The sequence below is a fragment of the Camelus dromedarius genome, chromosome 24 (assembly GCF_036321535.1).
Source record: "Camelus dromedarius isolate mCamDro1 chromosome 24, mCamDro1.pat, whole genome shotgun sequence".
NCBI classification, from domain to species: Eukaryota; Metazoa; Chordata; class Mammalia; order Artiodactyla; family Camelidae; genus Camelus; species Camelus dromedarius.
In genome coordinates, this window is record NC_087459.1 from 9,597,462 (window position 1) to 9,615,252 (window position 17,791).

The following is a 17,791-nucleotide window of genomic DNA, read 5'->3' on the forward strand; positions in this document are numbered from 1 at the left end:
CGGTTTCTATGAGGGAGAATGTGACCTAAACCAAGTTAAAAAGAGGAGGTTCTATCTGCTTGGTTAGAAGATGGCTCAGGGTTAGGCATATGACCTTAAGCCAGTCCCATCATGACTTGTTGGAAATGATAGAACAAATCCAGCTCTTGCTGGATATTACACGGAACCCAGTAGATGTTGACAGGCTTCTTGAACAGGAGAGATATAAGCTTTAGGATGAAGGCAACACCATAGAAGACAGAGCAGAGTGATAAATATGCAGGTTTTGGTGACACTGTTGAGCTGTAAGATCAAACCATCCCCTGATACCTAGAATTGTCCTGGACTTTCCAGCTGCATGAATCTATACATTTCTCTTTATTGTTTGAGCCAGTGTGAATTGGGGTTTCTGTTCATTGTAACTGAAAGAGTCTTAATACATAAAGCAATAACTGATTTATGAACATATATTAGGAGACAAACAATTGTTTTATATATACCTATTTAAAAGTTTTCATTACAGAAATTATCAACCACACATAAAATATAAAATAATAATACAACGAACCTCTATGTAGTCTTCAACAGTTATCAACATTTTGCCTATCTTGTTTCATTTATCCTCTCCAGTTTTTTTTAATTTTGTTTGTTTTGGGGGGGGTTTGTTTGTTTTGAAGTATTTTAAAGCAAATCTCAGACATTATAACATTTCATGCATAAATAGTTTCATTTGAAAAGGATAAATCTTGGCAATGTTGCCCTGACCCATCTTTGAGAAAGAATTCCCATTCAGCAGTGGCCTTCTCTCCCACAAGAGGCAAGATTGATCAGAAACATGGGAGCTGCCTTTTCCTCCCTAAGAAGGCAACTAGAATTTGACTGGCAGCTTCTCAAAATGGCTTTGTAAGAGGACCCTCTTGATCTTCTCCCTGGGGTATCCACTTAGGAGAACAACAGGCAACCCAAATGCCTCATAATGAGAGTGGTCCAGAAGGGATACTGGATGCCTGTAATCATCACCAGAGTAACTTATTAATAAGTTGAAACTACATTTTCAACTACTAACTTTTAACAAGTCCCAGAGTGATTCACTCATTAAGAGTTCAGTGGCAACAGTTAATTGTTAGTTCCAGGAAGCCACTAAAAACAAAATAATCATAATAATTACTCTCTAACATATTTATATAGGACATTTTCCCAGGCGCTCATAGTATCCTCGTTTACCTACTTTCTTTGGTTTTTATCTTTTATTCCCCAAGGCATAATGTGTAAATGAATACAAAAAACATTAGAATTTGTTACAATTCACTTTCCTCTAAGCATTCCTGCTTGATTAAATTTCTTTTCAATTAACATTTAACCATCACATTTTTGTAACTGCTAACATGAAAAATGAAGTGGAAATTTAATATTCCTATTCTGTATGCTTCCTCATTTGGTGCCATACTTCCTCTTAATGAGGAATTTTCTCTCCTTTTCCTTGGTGTCCATTCCTTCCTTTGATCCTCTTTCTGGACTTATTTAAAAGTAGTTAGTTTGCATACTTGCTCATATAATTTTTCTTGTATCTCTTTCATTTTCCTTCTTGAAATTTGTATCTTATGATTTTATATTCCATTTTTTCTCTATCGGCCTTGCCAGGATGGGTTTCTCTTACTATTAATCTTCCCAAGAAACTAACTTGCAGTTTTGTTGTTGTTCCATATTTTACCGATTTTTCCTTTTTATCTGTTTTTTCTTTTTGTATCTCATCATAATACCTGCAGTACATGCGTGATTGTTTTCTTAAATATAATAATACAGCGAGCACCTGTGGACCTTCTACCCAACTTAATAAGTAAAACATGACAAGTATGACTGAAGATCATTTGTTACACTTCTCATGCTTACTCCTCTTCCTCCATCCCCAGTGACAACCACTACCTTGAGTTTTGTGTTCATTGTGTCTTTTGTAGTTCAGAGTAGTGACTCAGGAGTTTGACTACCTGCATTCATAATCCAGCTCCACTCCTTAATAGCAGTGTGGCCTGGAGCAATTTATTTAAACTCTTCATTTTTCAGTTTTCTATTTTGTACAGTGAAAGTTAAAAAAACAAAGGCTACCTTGTGAGGTTCTTGGTAAAATTAATTGATTAGTGATAAATGCTTAGAAGATTTTTGGTTATATTAAAGCAGTATGTATGTGTATGCATGTATCAACAAATGGTATATAGCATTGTTTTCCATGTTTAGTTTTTTATACAAATATTTTCATACCATTGGATATTTTCTTTTTTATACTTTTTATTGAAGTATAGTCAGTTTATAATGTGTCAATTTCTAGTGTACAGTGCAATGCTTCAGTCATACTTGAATATATGTGTATTCGTTTTCATATTCCTTTTCATCATAAGCTACTACAGGATATCGAATATCATTCCCTGTGTTATAGAGTATAAACTTGTTTATCTACTTTATATGTACCAGTCAGTATCTGCAAATTTCAAACTCCCAATTTATCCCTTCCCATCCCTTTCCCCCTTGGTAACCATAAATTTGTTTTCTATGTCTGTGAGTCTGTTTCTGTTTTATAAATAAGTTCATTTGTCTTTTTTTTTAGATTCCACATATGAGTGATATCATATAGTATTTTTCTTTCTCTTTCTGGCTTACTTCATTCTCCAGGGCTATCCTTTTGGCTGCAAATGGCATACTTTTATTATTTTTATGGCTGAGTAGTATTCCACTGTATAAATATACCACAACTTCTTTATCCAGTCATCTGGACATTTAGGTTGTTTCCATCCATTGGATATTTTCTTGAATTAGTTTTCTTTTCAATATTAGATTTTTGAGGTTTATCCATGTTTAATCTTGTAGTTCTAGTTCTTTCATTTTAACTACTGTACAAAATACAGATGATATGGCAAAATAAAGTAGACACGATAGAAATAAATAAAATTACAAACTTTCAAAGTATCAGTAAACTTGAAAATCTAGGCCAGTAACTGCTATATGTATCAATATTAGCCTTTTGAATATGAGTATGTATAAAGTTTTTGCTGCTTTTATTTTACTTAAGTGTTTTGGCATGTGTAGGGCACACGACTTTTCTAAAAAAATTTTAGATCTCTAGATCAAGAGGAACCACATTCAGTCCTGATGTAGACAATTACAGGATCCTTATTTTGAGCCTCTTACAGGATTGGATGAGAGTTTGGGGATGTCTTAAGGGAATGGAAGGGTGTATCTTCTGTAGAATGTAAGTGGATATTTGTAACCAGGAGAGAAACTATCCTGGTAGGTTTTATTTTGTCAATAATTCTCCATTCCTCTCTCACCTTGTCGTGGTTTATTTGATGGCAGAAACTTCCCCAACACCTTCACAGTGGGCTTGATCTAGTGACTTGTTTTAGCCAGTGCACTAAATGCAGAGATGACATTGTTTCAGTTCTGAGCTGGGGCCTTTAGAAACATTATGTATGTCTTCTCAGCCCTGTTGCACTTCTGCTTCTAGTCCAGGATGCGAGACACGTGGACAGTCCTGAAAACCTGCAGTCTGAGGCAGAGCTAGCTCAGGTGACTTGCAGACCTGTGAGAAAAATAAATATGTGTGATCATAAGGAACTGAGATTTGGGGATGATTTCTTATGCAGATGTAGAACAAAATCCTATCAAAGAAAGAAAAAGTCTCATTGTATAAGTCTAATATAACCATGATCCAAGCAAGTGCCATATAAGGAGAATGCAGAACAAATTTCACTTCATTCATGAGCATGTAGGCAAAAATCCTATATTAAAGAATTAGCTAACAAAATATAACATGTATTATAACATAACCCATTGCATTTAAGTGCACCTTGTCCCAGGAATTCATGGAGGTTTAAAATCAGAAAATCTTTCAATATAACTTACCCCATTAATGGACTAAATGGGAAATACCATATGATGATATCTTTACACAGAGAAAGCTTTTTGATAAACTTCATGAACTAGTTATGAGTTTAAAATTTTTTCAGACTACAAGGAAAAAAGTAAAGATTCTTCCCTACAAATACTAAACTCCTAAAAAGTATAGTAAGCTCATGATTAATGAGAGACTTTAATTTTCCTTTCTTTCCTTTAGAAAATATACAAAAACCTCTACTCTTCTACATATTACTGGAGATTCTGACTATTGCAAGTAGGTAGGAAAATAACAGTTGAAAGATTGGAAGGTAAGATACAAACTTGTATTTGTTTGTAGATATTATTATGACTGACATTTTAAAAAATCCAAAAGATTCCCCAGCCCTGGAAGCCCACGATGGCGCTGAACATGCTGTGCTCTCTGTACCAGCTGGTCAACCCTCAGCTCCACGTCTTTCACACCAACTTCTTCATTTGGCTGGTGGGGCCCGGCCTAGCCTGAGAACACTGTGCAGTTCCGTATCCCCACGGAGGCGACCAGAGTGGACCTCAGGAGTTATTTTCAGCACATCTCCCACATGCCTGTGGCCACAGTGCAGGCAAGAATACAGCACAGTTCCAGCATGAAGAAGAATTACAGAAATGTCAGGAGGAAAAAACCAAGATGGCTTATGTGCAGCTCGTGCATGGACAGACCTTCACGTTCCCAGATCTGTTTCCTGTGAAAAAGAGCCCCGAAGGCAGTTCTGAGGACAAGACATCCGGGACCAGCTCCTGGAGGGCCAGTGGTGTAGTCAGAGTTACAACCCCAAGTGTGGGGGCATCCCTGCTGGTTTGGCCTTTGAAGGTTAGCTGAGTAAAAGTCTGCTTGTGCTGGAAAAAAATCCAAAAGGTTTAACATGTGAATTACTCAGACTAAAAAAAATATTTAGGAACAAGATCAACTTACAAATCAATAGGTTCCATTCCACCATATCGACTAGAAAATATAAGAAAATAAGATACTATTAACAATTCAACCAGAATTAAAACGTCTAGGAATTAACGTGAGAAAAAAGACACAAAACATTTAAAGGGGAAATTTGAACCCTGCTAAGTTATATAAAAGAAAGCTTAAATAAGTATAGTGATGTAACATATCCTCCAATGTGACAATTTCACGTGTAAAGTATCAATTCTTACTCCCCAACTTATCTGTAAATGCAGTGAATTGTAATAAAAATGTTAGCAGTATTTTTCAAGGAATGCTATAAACATTCTACAGTTATTAACAGAGAGAAAAAATTCTACAAAAAGCCAGGTCAGTTTTGAAAAAGATGAGGAAAGAGCAGGAACAGTTGCCCTACCTTATTCTGAGACATACTACAAATCCATAGTAGTAAAAACAGAATGCACTTGTGTAACATCAGACAGGGAAACAATGGAGAGGAATAGAGAGCCCACTACCAGAATGAATCCACACCAGGTTACATTACAGTAAAATTTCAAAAGCCAAAGGTAGAGAGGAATCTTAAAAACTGCAAGAAGAAACAGACTCATCATGTGCAAATTAACCTCAATAAAATCAACAGCCTTTTCCTCATCAGAATCCATGGAGGCAAGAAGAAAGGGGATAATATAGTTTAAATTCTGAAAGGAAAAAAATAACTGTCAACTAAGAATGCTATACCTATCAAAACTATCCTTCAAAATGAAGGAGAAATTAAGACATTCTCATAAAAACAAAAGCTGAGGGAGTTTGTAGCTAATAGAACTGTCCTATAAGAAATGCTAATGGCAGTCCTTCAGGCTGAAAGGAGTGGACACCAAACTAACTCAAAGCCATATGAACAAAACCAGTAAAGATAACTATGTAAGTAAATATAAAAGCCAATATTGTTGTATTTTTTGTAATTCTTTTTGTATGATTTAAATGACAAATGCATAAAACTGATTATAAATCTATGTTAATGGGCACACGGTTATAAAGATGTAACTTGTAACAATAACATAAAGGATGAAAACTTATGTAGGAGTGAAGTTTTAAGTACTATTGAAACTAATTTGGTGTGAATTCAAACAAGATTTTATTAAATTAAGATATATTATAATTCACATTTTATCTACTAACTAAAAAATATGTAGTTAAATGACAAGGGAATCAAAATAGTACACTAGGAAAATCAAATACTTAAAAAGATGGTAATGGAGGAAGGAAAAATAGATTTTATATGTAGAAAACATAGCACAATAGTAGAAGTAAGTTCCTCACTATCAGTAATTACAAAAATGTGAGTGTAAGTCTCCAATGAAAAGGCAGAGATAGATTTTAAAAACAGGATGTAACTTATGTTGTCTACAGGAAACTCTATTGAAATATTTTTGGTTTACACTGTTGTATTAATTTTTGGTGTACAGTCTAGTGATATATATACACACACACACACTTTTTCATATTCTTTTTCATTACAGGCTATGACAAGGTATTGAATATAGTTCCCTGTGCTATAGAGTAGGACCTTGCTGTTTATGCATCTTGTATATAGTATTTAGTATCTGCAAATCCCAAACTCCCAGTTTATCCCTCCACCCTACTTTCCCCCTTGGTAACCACAATTTTGTTTTCTATGTCTGTGAGTCTGTTTCTCTTTTCTAAATAAGTTCATTTGCCTCATTTTTTTTTCACAGTCCACATGTAATGATATCATACAGTATTTTTCTTTCTGTTTCTATCTTCACTTAGTATGACAATCTCCAGATCTATCCATGCTAATGCAAATGGCATTATTTTTCTTTTTAATGGCTGAGTAGTATTCCATTACACACACACACACACACACACACACACACACACACACCACATCTTCTTTATTCAGTCATTTGGTTGGTTGGATAAAGAAGATGGACATTTAGGTTGATACCATGTCTTGGCTATTGTAAATAGTACTGCTATGAACATTGGGGTGCATGTATCTTTTCAAATTAGAATTTTCTCCAAATACGTGCCCAGAAATGGGATTGCTGCATTGTATGGTACATCTATTTTTAGTTTTTAAGAAAATCTCCATACTATTTTCTATAATGGCTGTACCAAACTACATTCCCACCAACAGTATAGGAGGGTTCCCTTTCTCTACACCCCCTCCAGCTTTTATTGCTTGTGGACTTTTAAATTATGGCCATTCTGATTGGTGTGAGGTGATACTTCTTTGTAGTTTTGGTTTGCATCTCTCTAGTATTTAGTGAAATTGAGAATTTTTTGATGTGCCTGTTGGCCATTTGCATGTAGGAGACTCCATTTAGATCCAAAGACACAAATAGGTTGAATGAAAGAAAATATTTGCAAATTATATGACCAATAAGAAGTTAATGTCCAAAATATATAAACAGCTCATATAACTCACTTCAAAAAAAAACTTGATTTAAAAATGGGCAGAAGATCCTGAATAGACATTTTTCCAAAGTAGATATACACATAGCCAACAGGCATACAAAAGATACTCAACATTGCTAATTATCAGAGAAATGCACATGCAAAACCCAATGAGATATCACCTTACACATGGCAGAATGTCCATTATCAAAACATCTACAAAACCAAATTTTGGCGAGGATGTGGAGAAAAGGGAATACTCATGCACTGTTGGTGGGAATGTAAATTGGTGCAGCCACTGTGGAGAACAGTATGGGGATTCCTCAAAAAACTAAAAATAGAACTACCATATGATCCAGAAATTCCACTCCTACATATATATCCTAAGAAAACAAAAATTATAATTTAAAAAGATACCTGCACCCTAATGTTCATAGCAGTATTATTTCCAATTGCCAAGATATAGAAGCAACCTAAATGTCCATCAACAGATAAATGGATACAGAAAACGTGTTTTATACATACAGTGCAATACTACTACGCCATAAAATAAAATGAAATTCTGCCAATTGCACCAACGTGGATGGACCTAGAGGGTATTATGCTTAGTGAAGTAAGTCAGACAGAGAAAGACAAATACTCTATGTTATCACTCAGATGTGGAATCTAAAAAAATAAAACAAATGAATATGTCAAAACAGAAGCCAACTCACAGGTATAGAGAAAAAAGTAGTGGTTCCCAGTGGGGAGAAGGAAGGGGGAGGGGCAAGGGAGGGGTAGGAGATTAAGAGATACAAACTACTATGTATAAAATAAACAAGCAACAAGAATATATTGTACACCACAGGAATATAGCCATCATTTTGTAATAACTTTAAATGCAGTGTAAGCAACAAAAAATATTGAATCACTATGTTGGAGACCTGAAACTAACATAATATTGTAATTCAACTACACTTCAAAAACATTTTTACTCTGAAATAATGCTCTGTTTAAGCCTAGTGAGAAAAAAAAAAATAATTCAACACTAAGCAAGTCATTTTATCCTCATTTTATGCTTGGTTTATTCATCTACCACCTAATACAGAAAGCACTTTAAGAACTAAGCTATATTATGTGAAATACCATGAAAAGAATAAAATTATATAACAAGTAATTGTTCAACAAATTCAGTTATTCTTATTGCTATTTCAATTAGGAATCTGTGTTTGGGGACGGAGTTCAGGTAACAGAACCAGTCAGTTCTTCAGGGACAGCCTTTTTCCTGCATTCGGGCCAGGCAGGTGCTTTGTGCTAATTGCCTGCAGGGCACACCCCCACTCTCCCTCGTTGGACTCTGCAGAATTAGCCAGAGCGAGCCAGGTTTCCAGGTGGCAGGGCCACACCAAGGTTAAAAGCTTGCGGCGCCAGCTGGTGGGCAGGGGAGCAGCCTCGCAGCACAGCCTCCATCCTAATTCCACACTCTCTCCTACTTGATCTGCCAGCACCGGTGACAGCGTGACAGATTCAGGGGAATCCTGAAACCAAAGGTATATCTCCATAGACAATCTGTAGACTTTATGAATGGAGGATCCAGGGTATAGTAAAGAAGGGCAAAGAGGGAAAAAGACAGAGAAGTAAAGAGCAGGTATGTGGATCAGAGAGCAAAGAGGGAGATTGTGAAATGGCCTTTTAGAGGCCCTGATTTTGGATTCTTCCTGCTTGGAAAAGGTTGGAGGTGACCTGGTATTAGGGCCCCAAAGCACATGTGTGACCTTCTCTACCACCTAAGAGAAGAGATAGGAATGAAAAAATATTTAAACTGCACAAAGGAACTGTAAAACTACAAATTAAGAACAAAAGTTATCTCTAGAACAGTCCAGGAGAGAAGCTGGAAAAGTCTTACCTGTCCCCCTGCCAAAAAAAAGTGTCTTTGGTGGACACATCCATGTCCTAGGAACAGAATCCTCCAGCAGAAAAGGGTCATAGAAGACTTAGGTACAGCCCAGTGCCCTCCGTCAGGCAAAGGTCTAAACACAAAATCTCTAATCCCTTTTTCTCTTGCCAAGGAATTTACCCATATTTTATCATGCCGAAATTTCAAAATGCTTAATTGCAATTTCTCTTGCTTTTAATTTAAGCCTGTTTTTGCTTTCCCTAGATAAGAGGGCACCTGCTCTGCACCCAGGCATATTTAAAAGCTCATCATATAGTAAAGACATTAACTGGAAGTAAAAATCCTCTCTTGAATTTCTTCTTAAACAAGCTAACATCTTAGCCATTCTCCACAGAACCTATTTCCTCCTATTCTCCCTTCTGTAAAAGTCTGCACAATCTCCATGTCCTACTAAAAATGTCAGGCAATCAGGTAAGACCATCCAGTAAGGAACTGCCTAGCAAGACAGCTTACTTCCTGGCCCTCGCCTTGGCAGTCCTCTGTCCGTTTTTCCCTTTGGAGACCCATTGCCATCTGCCCTCAGCTTGCACAAAAATGGACCCTGGAGAGTTACTCCTGGAACACCATGCTCATCCAGCCTTTTCCAGTCTGAGTTTGTGGTGGTGAATTTTTATACATATTTGATGTACTGCCATGCATTTAGCCCTCTTTTAATTTTGCAAGTCCTGTGCTCATTAGAACTGCCACCTGAGCTAGACTATATTGCATGCGGCCACCACTCTTTTCCCAACAGTAGCATCAGAAGTCAGTTTTAGGGAAGCTTGGTTGCATTCCCTGATGCAGACATGAAATGTAGAGTCCCCTCCAGACAGCGTAGATTCCATTCATTTCCCTTTTTAACTCTGTTCCTTCAATTTTAATATATTTTTTAAACTGTGATGCCTTTAGGAGTAATGATTTCCACTGGTTTACTATGAACTGTGGGGTTTTTTTCTGTTATTGGTCCTATATTTACCTCTTTTAAGATTCAAAATCCCCCATCTCTTATTCTTGAATTCTAAGATTTGGGATAGAATTCCTGTTCACTCATCAAATACCTTAAATTTTTCTGATTGGAGAGGTTTTGATTGTATTCCACCTTAGACCTCATCCTTCAAGACAAAGTTTGTTCCTTGTGTAGTTCTTGCCCGCCATACTGCCCCAGTGTTATCCTACCCCCCAAAACCGTATCTTCCCAATTCTGACCAAGTCATTATGAAAATATTAACTTAGAACTTAGAGACAAAATAGACATAAACTGAGCTCTCAGAAATATCAGTCAAATCAACTACACTTCAATAAAAAATAAGAATTAAAAAAAGAAATATTGCTGTCAGCCATCTCCCAAATAAATGAAATATTTGAAAATATAACATATACAAAAACTTCTCTGCCAGAATCAGGAATTCAGGATTAGGTTTGTTTATTTGTTTTTATTTTTTATGATTCCCTTTCCCGTTATTGCTCAGGCTTATATTAAAGCAAGACTTGAATTCTGAGAACTTATATCCACACATGGGGAGGGCTGACAGTTCAGGAGCAGTTTCTGTGATAGGACAAAGCCACCTCCGAACTCCAGATTTGCTGTGGCTGTGCCAAAAGTGGCCAACTGAGAATTGTGGTGAAATTTAGGGGAGGAATGGGCAGAAAACTGGGTGAAGATGGGCTATTACAATGTCCAGGATTCTCTTTAAGTAGCAACAAGTCTTGACGTCTTTTCTCAGTATCCTGCAAGTTCAAACCAAATTTGCAGGCAGGCTGAGATGGGAACCATCTATATATCACATGAACGATTCCTAAAAATCTTTCTGTACCCAAACAAACTCCATCAGGGTGCTCCTAAATTGCATCATAAATGGCTCATCCTCTGAGTTCAGTAGTCTCCTGTCTAGGCTCCTCTTAAAATGCAGATATTTAACATTCCAGGTTACAAGAGAACTAGGAACCAAGTAGAGAGGCCCCTTACAGGGAGAAAAATAGCCTAAATAGCAGTCAAGTTGCTGAATTCAAACTTGAAGTGACAGTCATGTTTGCTTGGGTTGTTGGCCAGACTCAAGCCAAGCATCTAGCTGGTGTGGTATTTCCTCCTGAATTGTCTGAGTGGCTGGGGTCAACCGCTTCCCGCTGTAGGTATACCTTTCCTTTTTCCATGTCGCCTGGCTTATTCCTGGGCTAAAAACTGCTTGGTATGCATAGAGTGGAGACTGAAGGAAATTTTAGCATCACTGAGCAGCCACAAAGCATCAGCCCTGCAGAGACCAGACAACTCATGGAAGAAGATGGGCCGTGTCTGTCTGAGTTTCTTTCCCTTAGAGGGATACCAGAGGATAAACACTTCTGGTAGGAGGAAGTGGTGAGATGGGTATCAGGAACTTTGGAAGGGGGAAAGCCAAAGCTATCAGAGTGGTAACTTAGTTCCTCAGCTCCCTTAAGTCCTAAATGAAAGAATATGTAGTCACTTCTTAAGTTTTAGGCAGAGGTATGAAGGAGGGTGAGGAAATGCTCTGAAATCCTTATCATCCCAAATTCAATAGGGCCACATTGCTGACCTAACGAGATGGACCATTAAAAGAGATTTCCTGCCTGACGTCTGGGTGGAATCTAGCATCAGGTTTTCCAGTATTTTCGCTACTTACTGATGAAGGGGACAGTTCTCAGGGTCTTTAGCCATGAGGTGTAGCCAGGTAGTCCCTGTCTGGAGCACCGGAACCAGATAAGCACAACTGCACGCTTCCCTTGAGTAGTGTCCCCATCAAGCCTGCTCTTTGTGTGTGGCAGCCAGGGTTCCTATGGGACAGGTCATGGTCCAGAGAAAGAGGCAGAGCATTTATTCCCAGTCTTCAGTGTCCAGATGAGGACAGCTGACCCAAGACAATTTTTGTATTCTTCTCAGGTCCTTTCATTTATTAGTCAAAGAAGGGGGAAGGGCTTTGGTTTATGGTCTTCAGAAAAGCCTAGGTCTTGCCCAGTGAAAGGAGATGGTAATTGGCCCATTATTAACAAGAGCTACCTTTTGTTCATGAGCTGTTAAGAATTATTCCTTGGTTTAGAAGTGGGAATAGTGGTCACGTACCATGAAAATTGGGGGGAATCTCCTCTGAAATTTTCTATTTTCCTTTACTAATTATGGGTATCCTATAGCTGATTTAACTCCTTTGAGGTAGGTGATTTTCCTCTTTTAGGTAAACCCTGTTTATGTCTTTGGCCTGTCTGGCCTACACTTACTTGGGCTTAAGTGAAGTTTTGTTTTTTTCTACATTCACCTCTTTTTAACTCGCATCTTTGTGTCTTCTATATTTGGTGAATAAGTCAATATTCACGCTTTCCATTCTCTTCATGATTTTATAGACTCATCATGTTCTCCCTCAAACTTCATATTTCTAGACCAGGAATTTTCACTTGGCTGGGGAGGATACTGAAGAGAAGGGAAGACATTTATCAGAAGCTTCTGGGAAGCTTCCTCCTTCCCTGAGTATACCACAAGCTTGGCTGGGGAAATGTGTATTTTGAGACTTTCCACATTTAATTCTAATAGTCGATTCCCACTACCCTGTTAGAACCACTGTGTTGAACTGAAGAACCCTAATCTCTTTGTTCTTCATAAGGACCTTCCTTCATTTCTGTGATAAGTCACATTTGATATTTAGAGGGAATAAAGTTTCCATTCACTGTGGGACTGCCAATGTTTGGGGATTGCAATGAAAGCTTGCAACCATAAAATTTAAATTGGTACTTAACTGTGAAGCCCAGAGACTATCAGACACACCCTGATGCAGATCAGCTTTATCCAGTAGCATCTTCACTTGCTTTACTCCTGGTTTTTCCTGGACAGATTTCCTCAAGTGACTGAGGGAAACCAGAGATGGAAAGGGCCAACAGCAGCTCCCTGGAGGGCTCCATTCTGTTGGGTGTGTCTGACCATCCCCAGCTGGAGATGATCTTTTTTGTCATCATCCTCTTCTCCTACTTGCTGACCCTAGTTGGGAACTCAACCATCATCCTGCTTTCCAGCCTGGATGTCCAGCTCCACACACCCATGTACTTCTTCCTCAGCAACCTCTCCTCCCTGGACCTTGCCTTTACTACTAGCTCTGTCCCCCAGATGCTAATCAACTTATGGGGATCAGACAAGACCATCAGCTATGGTGGCTGTGTGACCCAACTCTATGTTTTCCTCTGGCTAGGGGCTACTGAGTGCATCCTGCTGGTGGTGATGGCGTTTGACCGCTACGTCGCAGTGTGCCGGCCTCTGCACTATGCCACCATTGTGAACCCTCGGCTCTGCTGGCTGCTGGCTGCCATTGCCTGGCTGGGAGGCTTGGGCAACTCTGTGATCCAGTCAACATTCACCCTGCAGCTCCCTCTGTGTGGGCATCGGCGTGTGGACAACTTCCTGTGTGAGGTGCCTGCTATGATCAAACTGGCCTGTGGAGACACAAGTCTCAATGAAGCCATGCTCAACGGTGTCTGCACCTTCTTCACGGCTGTCCCACTAAGCATCATCCTGATCTCCTACTGCTACATAGCTCAGGCAGTGCTGAAGATCCGCTCGGCCGAGGGACGGAGAAAGGCCTTTAACACGTGCCTCTCCCATCTGGTGGTGGTGCTGCTCTTCTACAGCTCAGCATGTATGGGTATCTGCTTCCAGCTAAGTCCAGCAACCAGGACCAGGGCAAATTCATTTCCCTCTTCTGCTGTGTAGTCACACCCACGGTGAACCCTCTCATCTACACGCTGAGGAACAAGGAGGTGAAGGGGTCACTGAGGAGGCTGCTGGGGAGGGGAAGAGAAGTCAGCTGAAAGAAGGGAAAACTCCATCATTTACCACCTCTTCATCTCTACGCTTTCTCATTCTCTCTCTGAACAGGTGAACACGAGAAATACTAACCTCAGTCCACGCATGTTCTTGACAACGCTAAGGTATATTACATGGTTAGTGGTATTTCTTTTTTTTAATTGAAGTTAGTTGATTTCATGTTATATGGTTAGTGTTATTTCTAATGTTCTACACTTTACCAAAAATCCTACTGTGGACCACAAATAACAGGGCTGATTCAGATATGTACCATCAATGGCTCAGAGGTTGTTGACTTAGTGTTGACTTAGTACTGACTTAGCTCACTGTCTCTGCCATCCACCTGTTATTTAGTACATATTTATTATGTGTAATAAATATTACATGGATATTAATGTATTTCTAGAGAATTCTGTACTCATATAGAAAGCACCTCCACTTGCAGTAAAATTTTAAAAAATGGAAAACAAAAGAAATACTAAGAATTCTAGAAGGTTCAACAAGCTTAGTAAAACAGTGATGGACAGCATTTGAAAATGCTAGTCTAGTCAGTGGATTTAAATGAGTTTAAGAGCCCATCTCATAGAGTCTGTCTAAATCCTCTCCTGCTTTGTGAACTAGCAAATTGTGCATGAATACCTGAATCAAATGACTGAATTTTGAACCTGCCAGTGAAGGGAGTCAATCCCTTTTCTGTCTTCACAGCCTTCAGTCTCAATTCCATGGCTGTGGTTAGGAGATGGTGGAATAAAGGAGATGGTGGGAAATAGGAATTAAAAGGGACTTTGGCTGAATGACCTCATGCTCTAGTATGTGGGTGCTAAGTTACAGACTAATTTGGAATCTCCATTACTGATTGGGTGAAAATGTCGAGTTTATTTGACTATTGGTGATTTGACTACATCAGCTTTACTGAGTACTTACCCAGTGCTAGATGATGATCTAAACTCTTTACATGAATCAACTCACTTAATCCTCATAGCAACATATACCATCCTCATTTTAAGATGTGGACACTGGAGCGCAAGAGGAAACTTGCTCACAGCACAGTCGTTGGGCTCAGTATAAAACCAATTATTTTTGACTCTGAAGCTTGTGCTTTTCAAAACATATGTTTATCTTTTTTGAATAATCATCAATAAACCAAAAAGTTGGAATCACGATACAAAGGACTTTTTCCTCCCGAATCTTTTAAGAGTAGGTTGACAACTTGATACTTACTCTGTCTTCCCCAAATATCTTAAGGTGTATCTCAGAGATACAAGGACATTTTTCTATGGGAACACCACATAGCCATCAAAATTGCTAAGTGAACATTAATATATTATATTATCTAATCCTTAGAACCCACTCAACTTTTGCCAATTGTCCTAATAATGTCTTTCATAGCAAAAAGATTCTGTTTAGAATCACAGATTGCATGTAGTTGTCTTGTCTCTTTAATCTCTGTCAGTATGAAGTGGTTTCTCAGTCTTTTCTTGACTTTCATGGCCCCAACACTTTAAAATATTATTAGCCCATAGTTTTGTAGACCATCTCTCAATTTGGGTTTCATGTTTCTTCATAATCAAATTCTAGTTAAGCATCTTTGGTAGGAATTCCACAGATGTGATGTTGCATGCTTCTCATTGTATGCTATCAGATAGTACTATGGACTGAACTGTGTCCCCCACCCACAATTTCATACATTGAAGCCCTAACCCCAAATGTAATTGTATTTGGACCTAGGGCCTTTAGTAGGTAATTAGGGTTAAGTGGTATCATAAGGGTGGGGCCCCATGCTGATGGGATTGTTGACCTTACAAGAAGATGAAGAGAGGGAGATCTTTCTCTTGCCATACACGCTCACTCAGAAGAAATGCCATGTGTAGACAAGGCAGCCTTTTGCCGTCCAGGAACAAGTCCTCACTAGAGACTGAATCCTTCCAGAATGTTGATCTTGGACTTTCCAGGCTCCATAACTTTGAGAAAATTAATTCCTGTTCTGCAAATTACCTTCTTCTTTTATTTATATATATTTATGTAGAAATTTAAATGTCTAATAATAATGTGTTAATATATACCTGTGTATTAACACTGATTCCAATTTCAGTAGGAATCAGGGAAATTCAAATTAAAGCCACAATTAAATCTCTTTTTCTTCCCCCTGATTGGCAGAAAATTTAAAGTCTGACCATATCAAGTGTTGACAATAATATGGAGCAACAGGAGCTCATATTCTGCTGGAGGGTAGGTGAGAACTGGTACAGCCACTTTGGAATTAATTAGTAAAACTGAAGATGTGCATACCTATGACTGATTTGTTCTATGACATACCCTAGAGAAACTCACAACTATACTGTTAATAGGTAGAAAAATCTTCACAGAAACATTGTTTATAATAAGCAAACAGAAACAACCCAAATGGCCAGTAACATGAGAACAGATGAATGAATTGATGGTAGTCATACAATGAAATACTATACAGCAATAAAAATGAATAAAATGACAGCAATATGAATCAACTTCGATGTATGTCACAAATGTAAAGTCCAGTCAAAAAAGAACAGTGCAGAAAAGTGCAAAACACAAAAAGCTTCCTGCAGCGATACAAGAAGTCTCATGTCCCCATTTGCATAATAAAAGAAAATGTGATCTCAGAAAACAAGGAAACTTGGAGACATACACAAATATGTGATAGGATTACAGTTAATTTTTATTTTCTTTCTTTTTTTGTTCTGGCCCTCAAATCCACTGAGAGCATTCTCTTAGCAGTGATCACCTTGACCCACTTGGCCATTTGTCAGCCCTCCACTATGCAGTGGTCAAGCAGTAGTGCCTGTGCCTGCAGTTGGCATCCCTAGCTTTACAGAATGTTTTTGACAAGTCCCTAGTGCAAATGCCTGCCACCCTGCTGCTGCCCCTCTGTGAGCAGCACATAATTTGGACCTCTCCTCTTTGAGATGCCCACCTTGATAAAGCTTACATGTAGAGATAAATGTTTCAAAAAGTTCAGTGTCTTTTTAAACTACAATCATCTTCCTACTGGTTTCTGTGGGCTTGATTTTTGTCACCTATGGCTACTTTTTCAAACCCGTCCAAGGATCTGCTCAGCCAAGGACAGAGAGGAGCATACACTTTGGAACCTGCAGGTCCCATGTGGTGGCAGTAGACTTCTCTTTCAGGCAGTCATCTATGACTAAATCTAGTGTAATAATAGTTACTTCCTCGATCAGACCAAGTTCCTTATCCTCCTGTTCTTATCATAGTTTAACACCATGCTTCACACACTCACCTACAGCCTGAGGAACCAGGACCTTAAGGGTGCACTAGAGAAATTTCTTGGTGGTTGAGAGACATGTGACTAGGACTACTGACAAGCAGGGTTCTTCCCTTGCTTCTTCCCACAGTCAGACTCTGCTTCACCTCTCTCTCTCTCTCTCTCTCTCTCTCTCTCTCTCTTTCTCTCTCTCTCTCTCTCTCTCCCTCTCTCCTGTCAATATAGCCATCTAGTTACCCTACCCTCTGAATACAAATGCAGCAAGGTACCTTAGAAAGTTCATGACACTAGGAGCCAGGAGACTTGAGCCCCTTGGTGTACTCCACAAATAACTAGCCATGGTAGCCAGCAGATATATCTAGTACTTTGTTTCATCATCAGTAAACTGAATATAATAGCTGGCAGGAGCACTGTAGAGATTAAAATAGATAAAACATGTGCCATTGCTTAGAGAAAACTACTTAGTTTATACGTAATCCAAGATGGAACACTTTCCATAAGGACGTTTATCAATCTATTTCATATCCCAACTCCCTCCATTTATATCCTGATGGAGTACTACTTCTTCATTGTGCAACCAGATTGTACATAAATGATGGATGG

At 38.6% G+C, this 17,791-nt stretch overlaps 1 protein-coding gene and 1 pseudogene across 1 annotated transcript in view; both read left to right on the forward strand.

The window, feature by feature from the left end:
* Window positions 1–15,013, forward strand: part of LOC105099675 (zinc finger protein 75D) — a 34,822-nt gene extending 19,809 nt beyond the window's left edge. The window contains 2 exon segments of the mRNA XM_064478393.1: window positions 13,319–13,753; window positions 13,756–15,013. Of these exon segments, the coding sequence (XP_064334463.1) occupies window positions 13,319–13,753; window positions 13,756–13,934 (614 nt within the window). The 3' untranslated portion in view covers window positions 13,935–15,013.
* On the forward strand, window positions 2,826–8,375 carry LOC116151951 (large ribosomal subunit protein uL23m-like; annotated as a pseudogene).
* Window positions 15,014–17,791: the final 2,778 nt, after the last annotated feature.